Source organism: Miniopterus natalensis, chromosome 20 (assembly GCF_054644295.1).
Source record: "Miniopterus natalensis isolate mMinNat1 chromosome 20, mMinNat1.hap1, whole genome shotgun sequence".
Classification (NCBI taxonomy): Eukaryota; Metazoa; Chordata; class Mammalia; order Chiroptera; family Miniopteridae; genus Miniopterus; species Miniopterus natalensis.
In genome coordinates, this window is record NC_142100.1 from 20,401,320 (window position 1) to 20,425,084 (window position 23,765).

At 54.9% G+C, this 23,765-nt stretch overlaps 1 protein-coding gene across 3 annotated transcripts; it reads left to right on the forward strand.

Annotated features, from left to right (window-relative positions):
* The first annotated feature begins 329 nt into the window (after positions 1–329).
* MSI1 (musashi RNA binding protein 1) lies at positions 330–22,566 on the forward strand. Of its 3 annotated transcripts, none has more exons than XM_087828670.1 (15): positions 330–425; positions 595–635; positions 1,226–1,307; positions 1,408–1,492; positions 4,462–4,503; positions 6,031–6,123; positions 9,913–9,961; positions 11,094–11,176; positions 11,666–11,783; positions 14,277–14,357; positions 15,560–15,616; positions 17,831–17,899; positions 18,663–18,850; positions 19,319–19,382; positions 21,090–22,566. In XM_087828670.1, exons 1-14 carry the CDS (start codon positions 367–369, stop codon positions 19,358–19,360), a joined length of 1,089 nt encoding a protein of 362 aa, XP_087684796.1. In that variant the 5' UTR covers positions 330–366; the 3' UTR covers positions 19,361–19,382; positions 21,090–22,566. The 3 variants fall into 3 exon arrangements, with proteins under 3 accessions (XP_087684796.1, XP_087684797.1, XP_016057035.2); XM_087828671.1 differs by having other exon boundaries at positions 18,696–18,850; XM_016201549.2 differs by lacking the exons at positions 330–425; positions 595–635; positions 1,226–1,307; positions 1,408–1,492 and adding an exon at positions 1,820–2,621.
* Positions 22,567–23,765: the final 1,199 nt, after the last annotated feature.

Below are 23,765 nucleotides of genomic sequence, written 5' to 3' on the forward strand. Positions count from 1 at the left end.
GGGGTGGGGGTGCGGCCGCGCCCCGGTCCCGGCCCGCCTCGGGATTCGGGGTCTCCCTCGCCCTCGGGGACCCGGGAGCCCGGCGGGAGCGGGGTCCCGGCGCCGCCACCTCCGCGGGCGCCGGGACTCGCGGGCGAGCGCGGGGCTTTATGCGCGCAGGGCGGCGGGGGGAGGAGCCGGCAGGTCGGCCCCCGGCGGGCCCTCCCCTCGGCCGTCCCCGCCCGCCCGCCCGAGCGGGGTCGGGGGAGGGGGCAGCATGGCCTGTCCGTCCGGCCCCCTTCGCCGCGCACCTCATCTGCCCCGCGCCGAGCGCCGCCGCCGCCGCCGCCGCCGCCGCTCCGCTGCCCGCGCCGCCCGCGGCTCCCGATGGAGACTGACGCGCCCCAGCCCGGCCTCGCCTCCCCGGACTCGCCGCACGACCCCTGGTACGGCCCGGCCCGGCCCGGCCCGGCCTGCCCGGCCCGCGCCCTCCCCGGCCCCGCCAACATGGCCGATCCGGGTCGGGCCGGGCCTCCCCGGGGCCCGGGCCCGCGCCCCCCGCGCCCCGGCTCCCGGCGCTCACGCGGGCCCTTTGTGTCTCTCCTCCTCCCGCAGCAAGATGTTCATCGGGGGACTCAGTTGGCAGACGACGCAGGGTGAGCGAGCCCGCGAGCGCCCGCCGGCCCGGCAGGGCACCCCGGACCCCTCTGGCGCCCCGGAACCGGACACCCCAGCTCGGCCCTGCGCCCTCCTGACCCCGGGCGCCTCCGCGCGCTCTCTTTCGCGCCCCGCCCGGGGACCCCGAGAGTGCAGGGCGATCGGCCACCGCGCACGGCCCAGCGAGCGGAGGGGAGGAGATGAGGGGTTCAGGGGGCATCAGGGGGGTGGCCTGGGCCCCCGGGACCCGCCGGCGGCAGCGCCAACTCCGCTCGCACCTGCGGCTCAAACTTTTGTGAGGCGGCTCCCGGAGCGGCGGGAACCCGGCCGGAGTCGTCCCCCCTCCAAGCCCAGCTCGGCCCTCGGCTTCCTGGGGCCCCTGTGGGCGCCGGGAGGCTGCACGAGAGCCGGGTGAGGGCTGGAGGGAGCAGGAGGGGGGGCGGGGGTGGGGGGGACACACGGTAGAGAGCGCTCGGGCCGCCCGGCGCGGGGGCGGCGGGGCCACGCCGGGGTCACCGGGGGCAAAGGACGGGGGAGGGGGGAAGGGCGCGGGGCCCGAGCTGGTCCGAAGGCGGGTATGTGGTTGCAGAAGGGCTGCGCGAGTACTTCGGCCAGTTCGGGGAGGTGAAGGAGTGTCTGGTGATGCGGGACCCCCTGACCAAGAGATCCAGGTGAGCCCCCGCGCGCCCCCGCCTCCCGCCCGCCGCTCGCCCCCTCCGGCGCCGCTCGCTGCCTTGTAACCATCTGCCTCTCCCTCACCGCGGCGCGCAGGGGTTTCGGCTTCGTCACTTTCATGGACCAGGCGGGGGTGGATAAAGTGCTGGCGCAGTCGCGGCACGAGCTCGACTCCAAAACAGTGAGTGGCCCTCGGGGCTGGGGGTGGGGGGTGGGGGTGGGTGCGAGGGTTCGGGGGAGGGGGGTCCTCTGGGAGAGGGAGGCCGCCGGAGGAGAGGGTCAGGACTCTTCCCCAGGGGACAGCTGGACGGGGTCCTTAAGGAAGGAGGGAGTTTTCTGAGTAGAAGGGCTGCCAGGCTCTGAAACTTTGTCACTAGAGTTGAGGGCAGAGGGAACAGAAAAAAAACACACACAAACGAACCCAGGCCTGCCGTGAGATGCCGTATGTCCCAACCCCTCCAGTGTAGGTGAGGGGAGAGGCAGCTACCCCCCCCCACCCCCCCCCAAGGGCTGACCTCAGTGCCTCAGAGAGCAGGGTGGGACCGAGCCCCTCCCCTAGCCCAAATCGGGTGAGTCGGGGCTGCAGTGACCCACCCCGTGGCTTCTGTGAACTGCAACTAGCACTTGGCTCCAGGACACCCCCTCATTCCAGACCAATGGCAAAGCATCACTTAACACCCCCACCCCAACTTCCCCTGACTTTTGGTCAGTTAACTCCTTGCTTTTGTGTGGAAGACCCAGGCCTGCTTTGCCCAGGAAGGGATTTCAGGAGAAGGGAGCTAGCTTGCCTGGAATAAACCCTTCTCCGGGCTAGATCTTAGCTGCTTCTTTGGTATTCAAACTCCTGGAACATTTTGCTGTTGTCCCACTGCTCCCCAGTGTCTCTGGCCCTGCAGGGGGCGCTGGCCCAGGCCCTGGCTCAAGGGGAGAGGGGAAAGGAGAAAGTCATAGGAGGGGTTACTCTGTGATGGGGGTGGGGGGTGACCTGTGATTGGGGAGACCATCTGCCAAGGGGCCGGGACAGTGTGATCTCTCTCCACACTCCCCCACTCTCCTCCAGCCCTGGGCCTCCCTGCTTGGGTCAGTCACTGGCTCCTGTTTACCTGCAACAATAGCTGGTTGTGCCCAAGAATTTGTTAAATTACCGCCTGTCCCCAGCTCCTGTTATCTCTGCCCAGTGGCTCCCACTCCTGCTCCCAGTAATGAGCAAATGAGGCCAGGCCTCAACTTCGTCGGCTCTGAAAGGATCTTCTTGGCTCAGACTGAGTGACCCAAGCTGGGAATGGAGAGACAGTGGCCTATTGTTTTTGGTGATTATCTGCCATCAAGCCGCCTGTTCCCCTACCATCCCCTGTCCTCAGAATGCACGGATGGCTTCTGAGGCGCTCAGGAAGCTGAGATTTAGGGGCTGGGGCTGGAGCTGGGGGGTGGGGCATGGGGGAATGGAAGATTGATAAGGGCAAGAAGAGAGAGGGGAGGAAGGAGGGTGAGATGGGCATCCTTCTGAGATTTGGGACTCAAGGGCAAAGGCTTTGGGTTTGGCATTCTCTGGCCTAAGTTAGGGGTGATGGGAGGTTGGTTTATTGTGGGGAGTCTATTTTGGGTTCTCTCACCTTTTATTTACTTGTTGGGTTTCATTTATGTTGCCAGCTGTGAGTCAGAGTGGAGGTGGGGCATATCAGGGATTAGATGTGTGTGTGGGTCTGCTGGACATGGCTTGGGTACCATCTCTCCATTGGGGTCTGCACAGGGGCACTGTCTGAGGTGTGCTCTGGTGGCTGGGGAGGCTGCTTCCTGGAAATATAGGACAAAAGTGTCCATAAATGTACAAAATCACATCTTCAGACAGGGAAAAAGGACAGCTGTGATTTTTCCCTAGAGCTGAGTGGGACTTTGGAAGAGAGGAGGTGCTGCCTAGCTTGGATTTTGGAGCAAATTCCAGTGGGGGAACCTAGAGGAAGCTGGTCCCTGGTTTGTGCCATTCAGGCAGAGAGGAGCCAGAGGCAGTCGCCTAGAACAAGGCTGAGTTTCGAAGGAATGGCAGGAACTTTGGGAAAAGAGAGATCTTGCCTGCAATTGGCTGGTGAACTTTCGAGTGGTCTCCACCCATGTGGGTGCCAAGAAACTCTGGAATGACCGAGCCTCATAGGTCCTGCATTGATCACAGTGTCTCATGCCCTGCCTTTTGCTGTTTCTAAGTACAGGTAGAATACCCTGGAATTCCCAGATGCATGTTGCTTTTCCCTTCTGGTTGTTCATAGCCAAGGGCAAAGGTGGCCCACTGGTAATAGCACCTTTGTTTGTGCAATGAAGGGCAGTTCACAAAGGACCGCTTTCACCCACGTTATCTCATTTGATTTCCTTCAGCTGCCCCTGGGAAAAAATGGATGTGATTGTTCCCACTTTGCAGATGGGGGCACTGAGGCTGAGAGGGGCCAGGCAAGTGCCCAAGATCACAGGCTTGGCCGGGGCCCAGAATTTCTGAGTCCAAGTCCCATCGGCTTGCACGTCACCAAAACCTGGGCTCTGCTTCACCCCAAGCCTAGCTGCATTCTCAGGAAGCTGTTTGTTTACACCCTCAAGGAGAGCTGTTAGATGTCGATAATAGGGAAACAGAACTGAGTCCATTCCTGGTGGTTTATGAACTCTTATCTTGAAGCAAAGACTTTCCATTCGCAAGACTTCAAAAGTCGGAATTGCATGCCTCACCTAAACAGGTATCTGTGTGAAGTCAGTTAAGCTGTGAAGGCCCTCGATGTACCTGGTGCTTAAAAGAATAACTTTCCTTACTTCTTGGGGTTCTTGCTGTAAGCTAGACACCATGCCAAGTGCTTCAGCGGCATTATCTCATATAACCTGCAGATGACCCTTTGAGGTGGATGTACTATTTGCCCATTTTACAGGTGAGCTTGTCCCTGAGGCTCAGTGAGTTAAGTAACTTGCCTAAGGTCTCATAGCTGGAAAGCAGTGTAAGTGGGATCCAAACCCAGTAGCCTGGCTCTAGGGCCTAAATACTTAACCACTATACTTTCCTGCTTGAGGCTGTGGTGGTTTCTGTCACCTCTGTGTCCTGGGATGAGAGGTTTTCAGGGTTGAAGACTGTGTGGTCACCCATCTGAAGTGTGATAACCAAGGCCTTTTCTCTTTCAGATTGATCCCAAGGTGGCCTTTCCTCGGCGAGCACAGCCCAAGGTAGGTGTGTGTCTCTCTGGGAGGAGCTCTGTTATGGAGGGAAGTGATATTCCCAGCATTCCTTTCTATGAAAGATGCTTTTGGAACCTCTGTGTGGACTGGGATGGGGGGGATTCTTGGTATCCTTGCTCTGTGGATTGAAGACACCATGTATCATCTTTCCATCTGTGCTCTGGGGTAGGCCAGGGAGGGGGCTGCATGCATTGGGAGAAGGGGGACCCCTCAGGGGACTCATTATCCTATATTCGAAGCCAGTTTGGTTTGGACCCCGAGTGGAATCCTGACCTCAGAGATCACAGTCTCTGTGTCCAGTGCCTCTGGAGGTCAAATCCAGGACAGACTTACCCCCTGAGGCCGAGCTAGAGTTGGGCCAGGGAGCTACCTCTTGAGTGGGATGTGTTGGGCTTGAGGAGGGGGAAGGGACCAGGGAGTCCATCACCTGTTGTCTTTCAACTTGGGTGATTGTGGCTACCCTCCCAAGTGCTCTCTTTCCCTGGTGCTGTGACAAATTTTTCTGGGTGTACGGAAAACAGATTTCTGAGCACTTGAGCTATATTGCACTCTAAACTTTTGGTCCAGGGCAGAGGCCTAAGATTCTATTCCAGGCTCCGGGGCAACTAGTCAGATCTTAATTTTTAAGCAGTTGAATTTAGGGGACAGACAGGAAGGCCGATTACAGAACAGGGAGCAGGACCCCTGTGTCTGCTGACTATCAAGTGTCCTAGGACTAGGTCCCTCTCCAGGAAAGCTTAGTTTCTCCTTTATAAGAGGGTTGGTGGGAACTAAGGTGCTTTAGGATTTTGAGCCATGGCTCCCGGCTCCTGCCACAGCGGAGGGAGAGGAGCAACTTTTAAGAGACAGGAAAGGGGCATCTCTGGAAGGGTCCAGCAGAGGGCCTGAAAGCAATTACAGAGCAGGTATTCGAAGGAAGCCACACCAGGGAGCACATGGTTGGAATTGGGTTAATTCCATTAAGCAGTTTGGTGACAGAAGGTGCTTTAGTGTTAGGATGGGGCTGGGAATTGCCGTGGATTAGCCATGCACTCCTGGGGTAATTAGGACCATGTGTTCTTCCTAAAACAGGACTGGGGCCACAGGGCTGCCAGAGGTTGGGTTGGGAGGAGGTTGATGAGGAAAATGTTGGCATGGAGTTTAGGGGTACCCTGTGATGGGCCCTGGGCTCTCCCAGGGGGAGCTGGTCGAGTCTTTAAGTTAGGCTGTAGATCTGGGTCACTAACCCACCCCCTTCTCTTTGGTGATCTTTAGGGAAAGACTTTTCCCCACCCACACCCCAGGGAGGGAGGCAGGAGGGAGGCACACTGGAGCCAGCCAGGGTGTGGGGCGCACAGCTGCCTGTGACAGGCCTAGAGGTGGGGGTCCAAGGGGGAGCTCAGGGGGGCCTTCCAAGTAGCTGGGGTCACAGAGAGCTTGTCAGCTGGCACCCTGGCAGGAGGGCTCGAGCCCCTGCTGGTGGCAGTGGGCCACAGGACTCAGATGCCTACTCTCTCATTTCTCTGCCCCTAACAGATGGTGACTCGAACGAAGAAGATCTTTGTGGGGGGGCTATCAGTGAACACCACGGTGGAAGACGTGAAGCAATATTTTGAGCAGTTCGGGAAGGTGGGTCATATCTGGCGGGGGCTCGCTGGGGCTGCGAAAGGCCTGTAATTGGTCAGCAGAGAGCGGAGTCCAGCCAGGTCACTCCAGTTCCTGCAGAAGGTGAAAGAAGGGCGGGTCCTTCTGTGGCCGAGGCCAGGCCAACCCACCCTTCAGGCTCCTGGCCTATCTATGGGCCTCACACTCTGGACACATCCCCAGGGACAGAAGCCACACAGTAGCTCTCTCTGTTGTTGCCCTTCCCCTGTGTTTTTCTCCTACTTATCTTCGCCCTCCCGAGGGAGGCCGCTCTCCTGTAGCCAGTTCAATCCAGTCACCCCGGTGGCCTCCTGGGAGCTTGCACCTGTCCGGGGCCATGGGCGGTGGCAGCCTTCCCCCCACTCCTTCCTGGCCGGGATGATAAAGAGGCAATAAATAGGACTCCCAATGGCACTGAGCACACTGCTTGCACAGGTGGGAGCTTGGGACAGGAGCTGGAGAGGGTGGGGGGGGTGGATGCTGATCCCCTACTTATTGGAGCTTGGCTGTCAGCTCCGAGGTGCCTCCAGCTTTCATTTCTGGGCTGTTTGTAAAACTGGGAAATGTAGCGACATCAGACAATAGGATGTCCCCAGCCAGGTGAGCCATGTCAGCGTCAAGGTTCCATGGAGAGATGGCAAAGAGGGGAGCGCAGGAGGCGAAGTAGGACTGGGGTACTCAGGGCTGGGGTCCCTGCTCCACTCCTCCGTGAGACAGGCTGCAGGCCGCTGGGTCTCTCTACCTGCCCGTCGAGACATTTTCAGTCCCCTCCTTAGGCAAAGGGCACAGAGATGGCTTGGGAAATGGGATGCGATGAGGTGGCGACCCGGTGGGTTTGCAGCCCCCCCCCCCGTCTCTTAGGGGAGGAGGGGCAAGGGCGCGGGGCCCCCTGGCCAGCGTGGGGGCCGGAGGCCGAGGCTCGGGCGCGCCCGCGGGGACCCGGGCCCGGGCCGCGGGGCAGGCGGTCCCGGGAAGCGGCGGCCCCGCGCGCGGCGGCGGGGTGTCTTTGTGTCTGAGCGCCGCGCATTAGAGCCCGCACTAATCTGATCCAGCAGCTGTGATTGGAGGCCGCCTGCCCCCGGGGCCGGCGTCGCCATGGCAACCGGGCCCCAGGAGAAGCCGTCAGCGGCCGCGTCTTTTGTTCGGGCCTAAATCGGCGTTGGCATGTGAAACCGGCCCGGGGAGGCCAGGGGGAGACGGAGAATAGGCTGCCAGGGAGCGAGGGGGACAGCCGGGAATGCCAAGGGCCCTGCGGCGGCGGGGGGTGTATGTAGGGGGGGTCCCCCCCCCGCCCGGATCGAGGGGCCGCCGCCGAGGGGGGAACAATGGTCAGCCACCGTGGCTGCCACTCAGGCTTAGAGGCCGCCGAACTTGGCGGCTCTCGCTGGTCAGCAGGCCCCGGCCGCCTCCCCTCCCCCGCCCAAGCCCCCCCCACCCCGCCCTCAGGTTCCCATGGAGACCAAAGCCTATTAAGGACACCGGGCTGGGAGCCTTCCCTCCCCTCAGCTGGCCCCAGGAGGGGGACACCGGTGGGGGTCCCCTGGATCCCCAGCCGTTTTCCTTGCTCCCTGCCCTGGCCTCGACCCCAGTGCCCCACGGGGTGGGGTGGGGGGGATCTGTCCAGCCAGAGCTCAGGTTGAAGGGTCTGGGGGTGCCAGGGATGGTGGACTGCAAGATTGGGCAGAGGAAGGCGAAAGGGCTGTGGATTTGGGCTGAGATTAATTTGTGGGTCAGGCAGGAGCTCAAAGCTATAGTAGTAGTAGAGGGCTGGTTCTTAGTTCATTCATTCATTCACTCAAAAAACAATTATGGAGCACAGGTCAGGATGCTCAGTGAGCTGGTTGGGGTAACAAGCTGACACGGGCACTGTTCTCATGGAACCTTCAGCGGCATCAGTGTTGGGCTGCTCTCTCCAGCTTTGCCTCTCTCCCCCATGGGACTGGGCAAGCCCCTCCATAATAAGGCAATAATAATAATAGTCATTATTTACTAAGCACTTGCTGTATGCCAGGTACTATGAGTTAAGAGTGTTACATGCACTATCTTATTTAACTCCTCCCTTTAAGATACTCTTGCCCAGCCAGCGTGGCTCAGTGCTGAGTGTTAACCTATGAACCAGGAGGTCAGGGTTCGATTCCAGGTCAGGGCACATGCCCCGGTTGTGGGCTCCATCCCCAGTAGGTGGCATACAGGGGGTAGCCTATCCACGATTCTCTCTTTAACGATTTTCTCTCTCTCTCTGCCTCTCCCTTCCTCTCTCTGAAATCAATTAAAATAAATAAATAAATATAAATTTTAAAAAGACACTCTTACACCAATTTTACAGATGAGTAACCTGAGTCGTGGAGACGCAGAGCCACTATGCGGGACCTAGGGTTTTTAATTCCAAGCCTGTGCTTTTATCACAACCCTCTTTTATGGGTTTCTCGTTTCCATTGGTTAAAGGAGTGGGCAAGATGTGCTGAGCCTGAAGTGTCCGTCTAGTTTGGATAGTTGGGCAGATTTAGGGTAGGGACTCCGAATGGGTCTTTAAGGATGGGAGTGAGGGTGACACTCCCCTGCAGGGCACCGGGGCAGGAAGCTTCTTGGGGAGGGAGATGTCATTTCCTGCTCAGGTTCTCCAGGACCCAGCTGCCTCCTGGCTCAGTGGGGTCCTGGTTCTCCCAGGAGGAAGTCAGAGGCCCTGTTCAGCTTGGCGCCTGTGAAAGCCGGAGGACCACCCTGTTCAGGGGCTGCCCATTCCTTCGAGGAGGCGGGTGATAGGCCTGGAAAGAGAGCAAAGGAGAGTGGGGGAGAAGCTGTGCCCCATGGCTTCAGGAAGTTTTCCTTCATCCCCTGGGTGTGTGGCCATTTGCGGGAGGGTTAGCAGCTAGAGTGCAATGGAGGAGAATCAGAAGCAAGCCTTAGTTTCCACCAAGGATGAATTAGACCTTAGCTTAACCCCATGAGTTAGCTGACGTTGGCTGAAGAATTAAGACGGCCAGGAGAATGCACCAGATGTAGGCAAAGGGAAGGAGGTGGGACTGTGGGAGGGAAGCTAAGGCCTTTGGCCGTCCCTGTATCCAAGGGGATGCCTTGAAAGAGTAGCAAGTAGAGAAGTCTGGGGTCCAAGGGAGGGGGGATAGTGTAGACCCTCCCCTTTCCTCAGCCCTGTCCCCTCCCCCAGTCAGTGGGAGGCAAGCGGCCCAGGCACTGAACTCTACTTGCTTTAATTACAGCCTCTAGCAAAAGGAAACCTCAATTAGAGGAAAAGATCTGTACCAGGAGAGGGGAGTTGAGACTGGCTGGAGTGGCTGCAGTCCTTCTGGCCTTTTGCAAAAAGGGAAGAGACTTTTGCTTCCCCATCTCAGTTCTTGATCTTGTATTTCCTCCTTTAGTGCCCACTCAGTGCCTCCTCCTTCCCAGACTTGATCTAGGATTTGCTGTGCAACCTTGGGCAGGTGACCTCACCTTTCTGAGCCTATTTCCTTATCTACAAAATGAGGATCTTACCATGCAGGGAATGTGGAGAGGATTATGGGACAAAGTGCCAGGCACATATTTGGTGCTTAGTATTTGCAGGCTGGTCCATTGAGAATCTGATAGTTGAAAGGGGGTTGCTGTGGCATCCAGTTGAGGTTGCAGATGGGAAGTTGTCCCCAGCATGAGAAGCAGGTTTAAGATAAAGCCTGGGCTGGGATACAGGGAAGAGGGTGTAGGAGCCCCTGCTCCTGGGTTGTGGTGGGTCCCCTGGTATCTCGGGGGTCCTCCAACAACAAAATGGCTCTGTTTCAGGTGGATGATGCCATGCTGATGTTTGACAAAACCACCAACCGGCACCGAGGTGAGTGTGGCCCCTCCCCCTTTCCAGGCCAGGCTGGGGGCCTGTGGTCAGCCAGGGGGCTGCAGGTCACAGCTGCCCTTTCATCTCTCCTCCTGACATCCTATCCCTGAGGATCTGCATCCTCTCCAGGGCCTGGCCTTACAGAAGGCTTTTGTCCCGCCATTTCCTGTGCTAGAAACTTGCAGAATTGCAGACACCCGAGAGGAGCAGACTCTCCCCCAACTGAGCCCTCCACCCCCACCCGGCCTGATGTCTGCACAGCCAGTGTCTATGCTGGGGCTTACCTTGTCCCTGGTAACCAGAGCTCAGGCCAGGCCGCCCCAGGGTCAGGCTGACTTGCTGACTCAAAGCCCCAGGCAGTCTGCTCCTGCCACTGCCCTCCACCCCCACCCTCAGGCTGAGCCCAGCCCCCAGCCCCCTTGCCCCTGAACCTGTGAGCATCTGGGCCACAGTGTTTGCACAGCCTGGTTGTTTTTCTCCCAAAGGCCTGGCCTGCTGAGAATCCCATTCCAGTCCCTGGGGCTCACCCGGGAGGAGGCAGGGCTGTATCTCCAGTTGCTTCAGGCCTTTGGGCCTTTTAACCTGTTCCTGGAGTGGGGGGGGTGCTATTGTGTGTGTGTGTATATCTGCATATGAGGGTGTCAGTATCTGAATATTTATGTACCTGTTTTATCAAGGTGACTGCGTACGTGTACACAGGGGTCTTTTTGTTTTTGGGAGCACCAGTGAGGGTGCGTGTGTGTGATATATGGATACCTGTGTGTATGTGTGTGTGTGTACCTATATGAGTGTGACTGCACAAACATGTTTGGGTGTGTATACTTTGTGTAAGTTTAAATAAGTGTTTGTGTTCTTCCTTCCCTCTTTGGGTGAAATGTCATTGTGGCCCTGCCACTTTCTAACTTGCTGTGCGATCTTGAGCAAGTCACCTTCCTTTCCTGAGCTTTGGTTTTCCCATCTGTAATTGGGAACTAGAAACTCTGTCTCAGTAGGTAGTTGAGAGGTTCCTGGGCTGTGGGCAGAGCCTTTTTTTAACTTTCAGACACCTGGGAGAGAGGAGTGGTGGCATTGGTAGGACTTAAGGCTGGGTTTTGACCATGAGCCTGGATCTGTCCCTGTGTTTGCTCTCTAGGGTTCGGATTTGTCACGTTTGAGAGCGAAGACATCGTGGAGAAAGTGTGTGAAATCCATTTCCATGAAATCAACAACAAAATGGTGAGCTGGAGTTGGATGGGGTGGAGGTGCGGAGAGAGACTGAAGCTCTGGCTGAACCAGCCAGGGGCGCTCAGAGCTTCTGGAGTCAGGCAGAGGGGCCTCAGTCAGTGGGGTAGTCAGTTCTCCCATGTCCCAAAAATCTGGATATCAAGGCAGTGTCCTATGGTGGTTATAAAGCATGGGGGGGGAAGCATGGATTGAAATCTTCACTCCACTACTTGCTTGACTAGTCATTAGGCAGATGATCTCCCTTCTCTGAGCCTCAGTTTCCTCATCTGTAATATGGGAGTGACAATATTACCTTCATCATTGGGTTGGTGTAAGCATTCATGAACTATTGCATGCAAAGCCATTTACACAGTGCCTAGCACATAGTGAGCGCTCTGTAAATGGTAACTATAAAATTAACAATAAAGAGGCCTGCTAGGGAACAGGAGGGTCAGTGACCCTAGGACCATAGGAGGAACTGACCACCAGGTCTCATTGCAGGTGGAATGTAAGAAAGCTCAGCCAAAAGAAGTGATGTCGCCAACGGGCTCTGCCCGGGGGAGGTCTCGAGTCATGCCCTACGGAATGGATGCCTTCATGCTGGGCATCGGCATGCTGGGTATGTGCCAGGCCTGCACCTGCAGCTTCTTGCCCAGAACTACCCCCAGGGCTACCAGGGGCTGCGTGGGTGTTGTGTCTCCTCTGTGGTCTGCCCTCCTATCTGAGTTATTCGGTGGGAGTGGAGACCAAGGATCTCAGGTCTGGCAGGCCCGCCAAAGGTAGGGCGGTTTGTTGTGGGGTACTGCCCTCTGGTGGTGGCCAAAAGAATGGTCCAGCTGCTCATTACTTGGTCTTGTCCGTCCATCCATTCATCCATCCAGTAAACAGTTATTGAGCAACTATAAATGCCAGGCACTGGGCCAAGAAGTACAACAGTGACTATCCTTGGACCTTTATGGTCTGGCAGGGAAAACAAATTAGTAAGAACATAAATAAATCGGTTTAGGATGGAGAAGTGTAGGGTGCCAAGGGAGCGTGGGTCATAGGGAACCACGACTTGAAGAAGCCAGAAAAGAAGATACATTGAAGCTGAGCCCGCAGGTTGAGTAGGAGCAAGTTACGGGACATCAGGGGAAAAGTGTCCCAGGCAGAGGGAACAGCATTTACGAAAACCCAAAGGCCTTTGGGAAGACAAAAAGAAGGCTGCCACTTGTTCATTCAGCTAATATTGATTAAGCAGCTTCTGAGAGGCGGCACCTGCCCTTGTGGGGTCTCCCATCAAGTGGGAGACAAGAGTGAACTGGCAATGTCACCACAGAGGGATTGGAGGTTGTGGGAGCCCAAAGAGAAACCTAAACCCACCTGGCGTCAGGGAGGCCCCCTGGAGGAGGTAAAGGCTGCTGTGAGCCTTGGAAGTTGAGCAGGATCAGCAACAGTTGAGCAGGACTGAGGGTGGACAACCAGCTGGGCCCCCATGAAGCTCACAGTCTCCCTGGAGAGACAAGATGTGCACACACGGAAAGACACTAGTGTGAGGGGGTCTTCATGCTGGGGAGGGGGGAGGGGTGCTCTGGGAATTCAGAGGAGGTGGGCATTGTATGGGCTACAGGGGCAGGTTTGGGATCACAGATAGGGTGGGTGAGGACAGCACCCTCCAAGTGGCGCATGGCCTTCTCTTCAACTTTTGAGCTTGGTTTTTTTGGGTTTTTTTTACTTGGAAGTAGTTTTAAACTTTCAGAAGAGTTGAAAAAATAAAGTAGCACACAGAACATCCATATACCCTTTACCAGATTCACCTGTTATTAACGGTACACCCCACTTGCTTTATAATGATGAAACATATATACACACACACACACACACACACACACACACGTGTGTACACACACACACAATACACTTGTGATTTTTCCCTGAATCATTTGAGGGTCAGTTACATGCATTATGGCCCTTTACCCTTAAATACTTCACTGTGTATTTCCTAAGATTAGGGATATTCTTGCATGAAATCACATAATAACTGTCAACTTTATACATTTAGATTGATACAATATTAATCTAGTTTAGTTCTGATTTTATCAGTTGACGCAGGAATGTTCTTTAGAGCGTATTTTTACCCTGCAGAACAAGATCCAAGCTAAAATCACGTCTTGCACATAGTTGTCCTATCTCTTTAGCCGCCTTTGATCTGGAACATGGAGGAAGTTTCCTTTTCAAGGTGATTCATTTTTCACCCCATTGAAAGAGCGAGAACAGAAAAAGAAGTCCTCTAACAAATAGTGAGAGTGGTGGTTAAGGGACTTGGAGGCAGTCAGATCTCAATTTGAGTCCTGTTTACGCCATTACTGCTCTATGATTTTTATGTCACAGCTACGAATACTTATTAGATGCATACTAAGTAGCTGGCACCATGCTGGTGCCGGAGATTCAGAAACAAGAGATGGGGAAAACAGAAAATCAGCACGAAAAGAAATCCTGGAATAAATCCAGATAATGATCATCGGGGCTATGAAAGGGGAAAACCAGGGTGATACATATTGTAACTAATGGAAGGGGAGGACAATTGTGGGGTGACCCCTCCGAGGAGGTGACATTTGAACTGAGGCTTGCACAGTGAAAAGAACACAGTCATGTGAAAACCTGGGAGGACCAGTGTTCCAGGTAGAGGGAATGGCATATGCAAAGGCCCTGACGTGGAAAGGAGCTTGGTGACTTTGAGAAACAGCAGGGAGGTCAGTGTGGCTGGAGCAGAGTGACCAGGGGCAACGTGTAGATGAGGGCGGGAGGGAGGCAGGAGCCAGAACATGAAGGGCCTTGGCAAGGGGTTGAATTACTCTTAGCCAGTGTCACCTCACTGAGCCTCAGTTTTCTGATCTGTAAAATAGGACTCCTAATAGTAACAATTGCTTAGGGTCCTTATGAGGTTTAAGGAGAAAATAAATGGTGCGGTGGGCTTAGCACAGGGCTTGGCATATGGAAGGTATTTGGTACATGTGACTGGCTGTTACTTGTGAGACCAGGGAGGGAGGGAAATGAGTGGCTCAGAGTTCCTTGATGACTGGGGGTTGAGCTGTAGGTGAAGCATCTGACACTAGCCCCCTTGCCCCATCAGGTTACCCCGGTTTCCAAGCCACAACCTACGCCAGCCGGAGTTATACAGGCCTCGCTCCTGGCTACACCTACCAGTTCCCCGGTAAGTCCTGTCTGTCTGCTGCCAGCATGTCCCCGGTTCCCAGGCAGTCTGACTCCTCAGGGCGGTGTCTGGGGTGCATGGCTGGGGCTGGGGGCGGGGGCTGCCTGCCGGAGGCTTGGAAGGAAGGGCATGTCTGAGGAAGGAGCACCTCCCCCCACCCATCCCCTCCTCACCCCCTCCCCAGAAGCTGGGGGCGGGAGCTCCAGCGTGGCCCTGCATGGCACCCTTTACTCCCAGGCCTTCTCTGCCTGCCTCCTGTCTTTCTCTCCTCCCCAGCCCCCTCCGGGGTTGCCAGTTCCACCAGAGAGGGCACTGGGCTTGTGTTAGAGGACACATCGGTTGTGTCTTTCTGGGCACATGTGTAGTGACCATGTGCTATGCTGAGCCTTCCAAGGCCAACAGGACCCTTTGAGACCCCGAATGCTGAAAAAACGATTTAAAAGCGTGATGATCACCACCCTCATTTGTAATTCAAAAATAAAAATAACACTAGGCCTTCAAATAAGTGGCGGGGAGCCCAACAAAGTTCTGAACTCTCCCGTGATGACTATTCAATGTTGTTTGCTTTGAAATATCAAATATCATATTTTTGCAAGGTTTCTTTTTTTTCAAATCTTATTTTTTAGAGGGTCCCTAAGCACATGCATCATTTGCCTCTTAGGCTGCCCAGCTTGGAATCCTGTGTACACACTATGTTGTCTGATCCTGACAACAATCTCATGGGGGGATGCTGCTGATCCCCATTTTATAGGTGAGGAAACGGGCTCAGAGGAGAGAGGCGACTTGCTAAGATGGCTCAACTAGAAAGTGCCGGAGCTGGGAACCCAACCCGAGCCCGACTTGCTCTAGGGTCATCCCTTTTCATGAATGCTGCTTCCCCAGTCCCCCCCCCCCAAAATAGGATTCTAGGGGGTGTGGTGATGAAATCTTAAGGCTTTTAAGAAACACCAGGATTGGTAGCTCCAGCTTCGCCCGTGCCCAGGGTATAGGTGGCAACTCTGCTCACTCTTTCTGTGTCTGTCTGTCTCTCCTCTCTGTGTCTGTGTCTCCTCCCCCATCCTTGCCTGCTGGGGACCATGCTCTCCCCATCCCCAGCTCTTGGGTCCTGTGCATGGCCTGTCCCCCTACCCAGCGTCCCTGTGGGTGCCATGCCTGAGGGGCCTCCCCTGCATCTTCCTAAGCTGTTTTACGTTTCATTTTAGAATTCCGTGTAGAGCGGACCCCTCTCCCGAGCGCCCCAGTCCTCCCCGAGCTTACAGGTCAGTTGCTCGGATTTCATACACATGGGGAGAAAGAAAGACTCAGGGACCTTCCCCAGGGGAGAGCTAGTGGGGCCCTTTTCTCCTGCCCGGCAGCCCTCCAGCTGTGGGGATACAGCAGACTCTGCCTGGGCACTGGCCAGTCTATATAGCTACATGACCCTTAGGGTGGGGCACAGGGCCAAGCCCAGCAGATGGAGGCAAAGTCGCTCATTTATCCATTTGGCAAATATTTTTCCAGTGCCTCCCATGTGCCTCACACCATGTAGGCTCTGGGACCCAGTGGCGAAGAAGCCAGGGCCTCACACTCAGAGCACAGTGGGCCAGTTGGGGACCTCGATAAACTGGAGTGGGCACGCCTGCTTGTCATGCCAGAGCCGACCCTTGCCGGGAGGAGCAGCACACCCAGTACTTCCATTTTCCAAGAGAAGCCAGAAACCCAGCTTCTGCTTTCGAATGAATTTTCCAATTATTTTCAAGTATTGATAACAAATTCCAAATTTTTAAACCACCGTGGGCCAAATGAGACCTATTCCAGAGGCAAACCCAGCCCTCTGACTGCCCGTTTGCGATTTTGGGGCAAGTGGGATGAAGGTGCTTGGCCACTGGAGCTTTCAGTTGGGCCAGTCAGCTCATCTCTGAGCTGGCGGCAAGGTCGCGGGGAGGGGAAGGGTGCGTACAGATGAGGTGGGCTGCCAGGGATTTCTCTGTTCAACCTGCTTCCCCCCTCCCCACCCCACCCCTAACCTGGCCGTGTGTCGAGGATGGATGCTGCTTTAGATGAGACCTTCCTTCCAAGGGGTGCTCAGGGGTCCCTCAGAGTGGAGATGGGGGAAGAGAAACTTGGGGGGAAAGGGGAGTAGAGAGTCCTGGAGGTGGGGGTGATAGAGGATCTTCCCTGAGTAGAGTGGGGCTTTAACCAGCAATGGGGGAGACAGAAAGGGGGTCTTTTCTACTCATCGAAGAACTCTATGTTGAGGACCTACTGTGTGGGACACTCTGCCAGGCCCTGCTGTCTCAGAACTTGCAGTCTAGATTGGGAAACAAATGCTTACTATACAAATGAGGAATTCTTGACAGTTGCAATAAGCACGTGCTTGGACTGGCCATGCTGACTTTGCTTTGTGGAAACGCCTAAAAACAGACCTCATAGCTCAGCCCCTTGCCCTTGAAGAACTGAGGGAAGAATTGTCTCCTCTGCAGATGTCTTGGCAGAGGAGGAGGTCTCTCCTAGAAGTCTGGGGCCTGAACTCTTTTCTTGCCTTCAGGAGACGTGGGTGTTTCGTTCATGCACTTACTTAGTAGATATTTATCACGTCAGATGCTGTTCCAAGCAGTGGAGATACAGCAGTGAGTGAGAGAGGTCCCTGCCCTCCTGGGGCTGATACCCTAGTGGAGGGAGACAGCAGTAAGCGAGTAAACTTGTAAATAAGATACTTTGGGAGGGAGAGAAACTCCACGAGGAAAATAAAACAGATGTGGCAAGGCGTTAGGATTGGAGGTGGGAGATGCCTTAGTGAGAGTGATCAGGGAAGGCTTCTCAGAGGAGGTGACATCGGAGTGAGAAGAAGCCAGCTTTATGAAGCTCTTCAGCAAGACTCCTCTACTGTGCGGGAACCCCTCTGTCCTAGACTTCAATCCTCAGCCCAAGGGCCATGCCAGGGATTTTCAGAGGCCTTTTCTGGGGTCCCCAGCTTCAGGTCCAGTTCAAGTTCAAGGTCAGGGTGACTCAAACAGCCCCACGGGGCGCATTTTGGGGTGGGAGACTGATGTTCCTGAGGGCAAATGCCAGCCCTGCAGACCCTGGCTCTGGGAGGAGTTGCAGCCTCCCCGGGGGGCTGCAGTGGCAGAACCAGACAGTAGGGGGCGCTCACAGCCAGCCCCGGGGAGCTCCAGGCTCAAGCCAACCTGTGTTCTTTAAGCGGAGGTCTCTTCTGCTCCTTCAGTGGACATTTATTAAACCCCTACTGTGTACCAGACAGGGTGCTGGGCACTGTGGAGGTGGGGGTGGAGGTAAAAAGTAAACAAGGGAATAGCAGGATCCCTGTGTCTGAAGCTAATGAAGCCCTTTAATCTCTGGGAGCTCTTTCTGCCTTGACCCTGGGGCTGCACTGACCCATCTGCGGTGGGGTGAGGCTCTGCCCGGAGGGGGCCTCCGTCATCCACCCCTGTCCCCCACCTGCCGCTCTGAAGTGCCCATACCTTTCCTTTCAGCCATTCCTCTCACCGCTTACGGACCAATGGCGGCGGCGGCGGCGGCGGCAGCTGTGGTTCGAGGGACAGGTGAGCCTTCTGGGGTGCAGGAAGGGAGTCCAGGAGGTGGGGTGGTAGGGGACCTTCCCCGAGTAGAGTGGGGGTGCAGGGGGCAGAGAAGTCTAGAGGGGAGCGGAGGTAGCCACCCCCCCCCTTTTCAGAGGGACTTACGGATTCATCATCTCAAGGAGCATTAACTGAGCCAGCAGGAGGGACTGGCGTGCTCTCTGCCCTCCAGAGCTTACAGGCTGGTGGGGCATGGGGCATTAAAAAGGCAGTCGTTCTGAGGGATGGTACTGCTCCTTGCGGGTGTCAGGTTCCAGAGGAGCTCACGGGCCTCTGGGGAAGGCATCCAGGAGGAAGACTTCACTTTCATTTTGAAGGCAAAGAGGAGGAAAAGAGTTCCCGGCAGAGGGAATAGCATGTGCAAGGGCTTGGCCGCCAGTTAGCATGGGTGGACTGCAGGAATGGAGTGCAGGGAGAAAGGTAGGAGGAACCAGGTCCTGGGGGGACACTGAACATTTTAAGCAGCGGAGGGACAGCTGAAGCATGGGGAAAGGCTTGAAGGGGCTCAGGAGGGGAAGCCTAGAGATCAGTGAGGAGGCTGCTGAGTGGTCAGACAGATGATGGGGGCCTGGGCTAGGGCTCGTCGGGTAGATGGACTTGGAGGGATCTTCAGGAGGTGGGCCCACAGGCCCTGATGGGATGAGGCAGAGGGAGGGGTCAAGGTCGGGGTGGGCGGAACAGGTTTGAAGGCTCCGGGGCTATCACCTTCTTCTTTCTGGGTTGCCAGGCTCTCACCCCTGGACGATGGCTCCCCCTCCAGGTTCGACTCCCAGCCGCACAGGGGGCTTCCTGGGGACCACCAGCCCCGGTCCCATGGCTGAGCTCTATGGGGCAGCCAACCAGGACTCGGGGGTCAGCAGTTACATCAGTGCTGCCAGCCCCGCCCCCAGCACTGGCTTTGGCCACAGCCTTGGGGTGAGTGGCTGGTCCTGGAGGACCCCCCAAAATTGGAGGAGGGAAAGGCCTTGTCTGTCTGTGGGGCAGAGGGAGGTGAGGGGTAATGAATGGGGAAAGTGTGTCACCAAGAGGGAAGATAAGTCCTCATTCATTCAGCGGGCATTTAATGATTGCTCTCTGTATACCGGGCACTAGGTGGGCTCTGGGGATATTGTGCCAATAAGACCCACCATCTCTGCCCCAACAGAGGGTAGGTTCCAGCTCAGCAGGGTTGCAGGGGAGGCTCTAATTTTAATAAGGGTACTGGTTGTATGCAGGTCCCCAACCCTACCCTGGAGAATCTTTCAGTGGGTCTGCAGTGGAGTAATATGGGCAGGACCAGAGAAGGGTCTGTGCCTCACCTCAAGTGTCCTGTGGGAGAAAAGGAGCCCCTGAGCTTTCTCTGCTCCCCTCGGGGATCTAGGAGTCAAATTCTTGTCTTTCCAGGGCCCCTTGATTGCCACAGCTTTCACCAATGGGTACCACTGAAGCAGGAGACAGGTGGCAGGAGGTGAGGAGATGGGCAGGCGCCTTGGGGTAGGGATGACACTGGGGAGGCTGGTACTGGCAGCCCAGTCTGGGACATGGACCCTGTCCCTGCCTTCAGAGAACCCATCATCCATTGGGGGGGGGGGAGACAGACCTTCACACCAGCAATGGTCAGTGAACATGAAAAGTAGTTCAACCTGCTACATAATAAATGTAAATGAAAACAATAAGGCAGCACCTTCTACCTATCAAGCAAAGATTTTTTTATTTTATTCTTTATTTAAAATATATCTTTATTGATTTCAGAGAGAGGAAAGGAGAGGGAGAGAGAGAGATAGAAACATCAATGATGAGAGAGTCATTGATCAAGCCCGCAACCAGGCATGTGCCCTGACCAGGAATCGAATCCCGATCACCTGGATCCTAGGCGGATGCTCAACCTCTGAGCCATGCCCGGCAGGGCCACAAGCAAAGATTTTTTAAAGATTGCTAATGCCCAGCATTGCTGAGGGTGTAGGAGAAACTGTGCAAATAGGCTCAGGGTTTCCAAAAGGCTGTCTGGCAGTGTCTATCCAGGTTTTAAACATTTGTCCCCTTGACCCAACAATTCCACTTCTAGGCATTTATTTTTAAAACTGCAAATAACTGAATTGCCATCCAAAGGAGAGTGGTTAAATACGTGAGAGTGTATGCATGCAATGGAACATTACACAGCTATTAAAGCAGACACGTTGACAGGTGCACGGATACAGAGAGAGGAGAGCCCTGTACGCAGCCACCACGCAGTGTAGCCAGATGCTGGGTACCATGTGAACCCGTCGTGACCTTTCATTTTTTAATTCATTCATTCAGACAACCATTTGTTGAGCAGTGTTCTAGGAAAGAGGGATGTATAAGACAGAAGCCTCCTCTCTCATTCTACAGACAAAAATCAAATGAGCCCTGGCTGGTTGGCTCATTTGGTTGGAGTGTCGTCCTGTACGCCAAAAGGTTGCGGGTTCGATTCCCAGTCAGGGCACATACCTAGGTTTTGGGTTCAGTCCTGTTTGGGTGCGTATGGGAGGCAACCACTCGATGTTTCTCTCACATTGATGCTTCTCTGTCTCTCACCGCCCCCTCTCTAAAATCAATAAACATATCCTCGAGTGAGGATTTTTAAAAAAGGCTTGAAACCCTAAACCAAGTTCAGATTTTAAAAAAAAATCAAGTGAGATAATTCTAAGTTGTGTGTGAGGAGGCCACTTTAGGGGTTCAGAGAGGCGTCTCTCCGAGAAGGTAACATTTGAATAAATGCAGCCATTTAAAAATCTAGGGAAAGCCCGGCTGGCGTGGCTCAGTGGTTGAGCGCTGACCTATGAACCAGGAGATTCTCGGTCAGGGCACCTGCCTGGGTTGTGGGCTTCATCCCCCATAGAGGGCCTGCAGGAGACAGCCGATCAATGACTCTCATTGATGTTTCTCTCTCTCTCCCTCTTCCTTCCTTTCTCCGAATCAAAAACATATTTAGTATTTAAATTTTTAGAAAAGCTTAAAATCTGGGAAAAAAAGCTTTTCAAAACTGGGAACCCAAAGTGCAAAGCATGCAAACAAAAGCTCATCTAGGAGGGGATTAGGGAAAGAGGCCCGTGCACGGGGGGGACACCTGTGTTCTGGGGGTCCCAACAGGGGGGACAGAGGGCTATGGGGGCAGGACGCCCCGGAGCACCCATAACCGCCCGCTGTGTTGCAGCGCCCCAGCCTGCAGCTGACTGAGGACCACGAGTGAGCCAGCGAGGGGACAGGGCCACCTCAGCCGCAGCCGCCGCCCCCTCCCCTGCAGGGACTCGGACCGCTACTGCCTGCCCCCCACTCCCGGGCCCGGCCCCTGCCCTGCTGCCCCTGGCCCACGCCTGGCTCCCCTACTAACCTCCCCCTCTTCCGCCCCTGGCCCGCCCCCCACCTGCCCGCTTTTATTTATTTTGGATTAGCCGGTTGCCCCCACCGCCCCCTGGTTCTGCCCTCTGGGGTCTGCGCCCCTCCCTCTCCGCCGCACCCCCTTAGCACCCACCCCCAGGAGGCTTTTGTAGTTGTGCATAGAGTTGCGGAGTGAAGGTGGAGGGGGCCTGCTACAGGCTGCAGCCCCAGCCCGGGGGGGTTTTATTCTGATTTTCCCTCCTTTCCTCTTAACTTTTTTTTTTCTTTTTTTAAAGAAACTGTTTTTTAAACTATTTCTAGGTTTGTGAATGTGAAGCCCCCAGGCCGCAGGGGGCAAAGGGCCAGGTGCCCCCCACCAGCTGAGAACAAAATGTCTATGTGGGTGTGGGCCCCTGGCCGCCTCCCTCCAGCCCTGGAGAGGAGAACAGGGCAGTGTAGGCCAGGCCGAGCCCCTGGAACCATCCCGTCCTGTATCATATGTAAATACTGTGAGGTGAAGCCCCCACCCTCTCTAAGACCCCTTGGGGGTGAGGGCATCGCCCGGCCCCACCCAGCAAAGGTCTCCGTCCCGCGTTTCTGTCCCTTCCTCAGACACCGTTACTGTAAGCTTGCAGGCCTCATCTGTGGCCGAGACAGGCCCGCTCTCTCAGGCCCTAGGGGTCAAGGCCTTGGGCCTGCTCACCCCAAAAACCCAGTGTAGGGGCAAGGGGCGAGGGAAGAGAAGGGCTCGCCCGGAGCCACTGCTGGAAAGGAATTAACTCTCCAAAGGTCTCCCCCTACCCCCTACCTCGGTCAGGCCTCCATGGTTTCTGCTCTGAGCCCCCCCCCCCAATAAGTGGGCATCAGGGGGCACTTGGGAAGGGGTGGACCCCAGGGGAAAGCAAAGGGCTTCTCAGGGAACCCCCACATTCTCTCACTGAAGTATCCCACCAGGATGGTCCCATGGCCACAGCCCCTTGGCAGCCCCGAGCCCCCTTCAAAGGAAAGAGGCTCAGAGTCTGACTTCGTGCACAGCTAGTGACCTGGCTGGTGTGGCAGGGCTGAGGCCCACCCATCGTCCCCTCTGTGTCCCTCTCCCCCAGGTCTGAGGCTGGGGACCTAAGCTCCCTTCCCTATCATAGTCCCCACCCTTAAAACCCCCTTTGGAGAGTTAATTGTCTGTGTGAGGTGCTTAACCTATTAGCCCTGAGAACACAAAGCAATAATCTTTGTTACTGAGATGCGCGGCTGTTCGTGGGTTTTTTTTGTTTTTTGTTTTTAATGTTTCCTAATAAAAGAGAAGCTGCATTTTATTGGTTTTTATTTTTAATTTTCTACACATTTGAGCCAAGTCACGAGAGACTTAGCTTCCCCCTCCACCCTTCCTGTGACCCCCATACCCCACCCCACTGGGCCCACCCATGGGCTCAGGGCCCTGGAATTCCGTTTTCTGATTTGTTTGGGGAATTTTTTAAAAAGATGTTACATGGTGTTTTGAAGCCAGCAAGTTACCACCCTCCGGTGTCTCTTCTCTCCACATCTGTAACTTCTTTTTCCAGGTTTTATTTTCAGTTTTAAATTCCTAATAAATTATTTGAAAACGGTGCTAGGCTTCGGAGTGTTTTGTGTCTCTGTGTGCATTTCAGGTGTAGGTACCCTGATGACAGCATTTTCCCTCACCTCTTATTTCCCTCCTGGAACAATATTTGACTCACAGGTAAGAAAACATGCCCTGACCAGATGGCTCAGCTTGTCGGCGCGTCATCTGGTACACCAAAAGGTCACAAGTTCGATTCCCAGTCAGGGCACATACCAGGTAACCCTCGAATAGGAGGCAACCAATCGATGTTTTCCTCTCTCTATGTCTCCTTTCCACTCTCTCTGAAAACCAATGGGCAAAAAGATCCTCTAATGAGGATTAAAAAGAAAATTTTATGTACAATAGCATTGAAAGTTAGGAATGAACTTAAGCAAGGAGGGGAAAGACTTGTACAGTGAAAACTATGAAATAGTGCTGAAAAAATTTAAAGAAGGTACAAATAAGTGGAAAGACATCCTGTGTTCATGAATTGGAAGGCAATATGGTTAAGATGTCCATACTCCCCAAAGCCATCAGATTCAATGCAATACCTCTCAAAACCCCAATGGCATTTTTTAGCAGAAATATAAAAATTCATCTTAAACTTCATTTAGAATCTCAAGGGACCCCAAAGAGTCCAAACAATTTTTTAAAAGTTGGTGGGTTCACACTTCCTGATTTCAAGATATATTACAAAAGCTATAGTAATCAAAACAGTGAGGTACTGGCATAGAGACATAGAGACAGACAAGCCAATGAAATAGAACAGAGTACCCAGAAATAAACTCCCACTAATGCGGGCAAATGATCAGCAAGGGCGCCAAGGGCACTCGGTGTGGAAAGGATAGTCTCCAACAAACGTTACTAGGAAAACTTGATAGCTACATGCAAAAGAATGAAGTGGGACCCTTATACCATCTACAAAAATTAGCT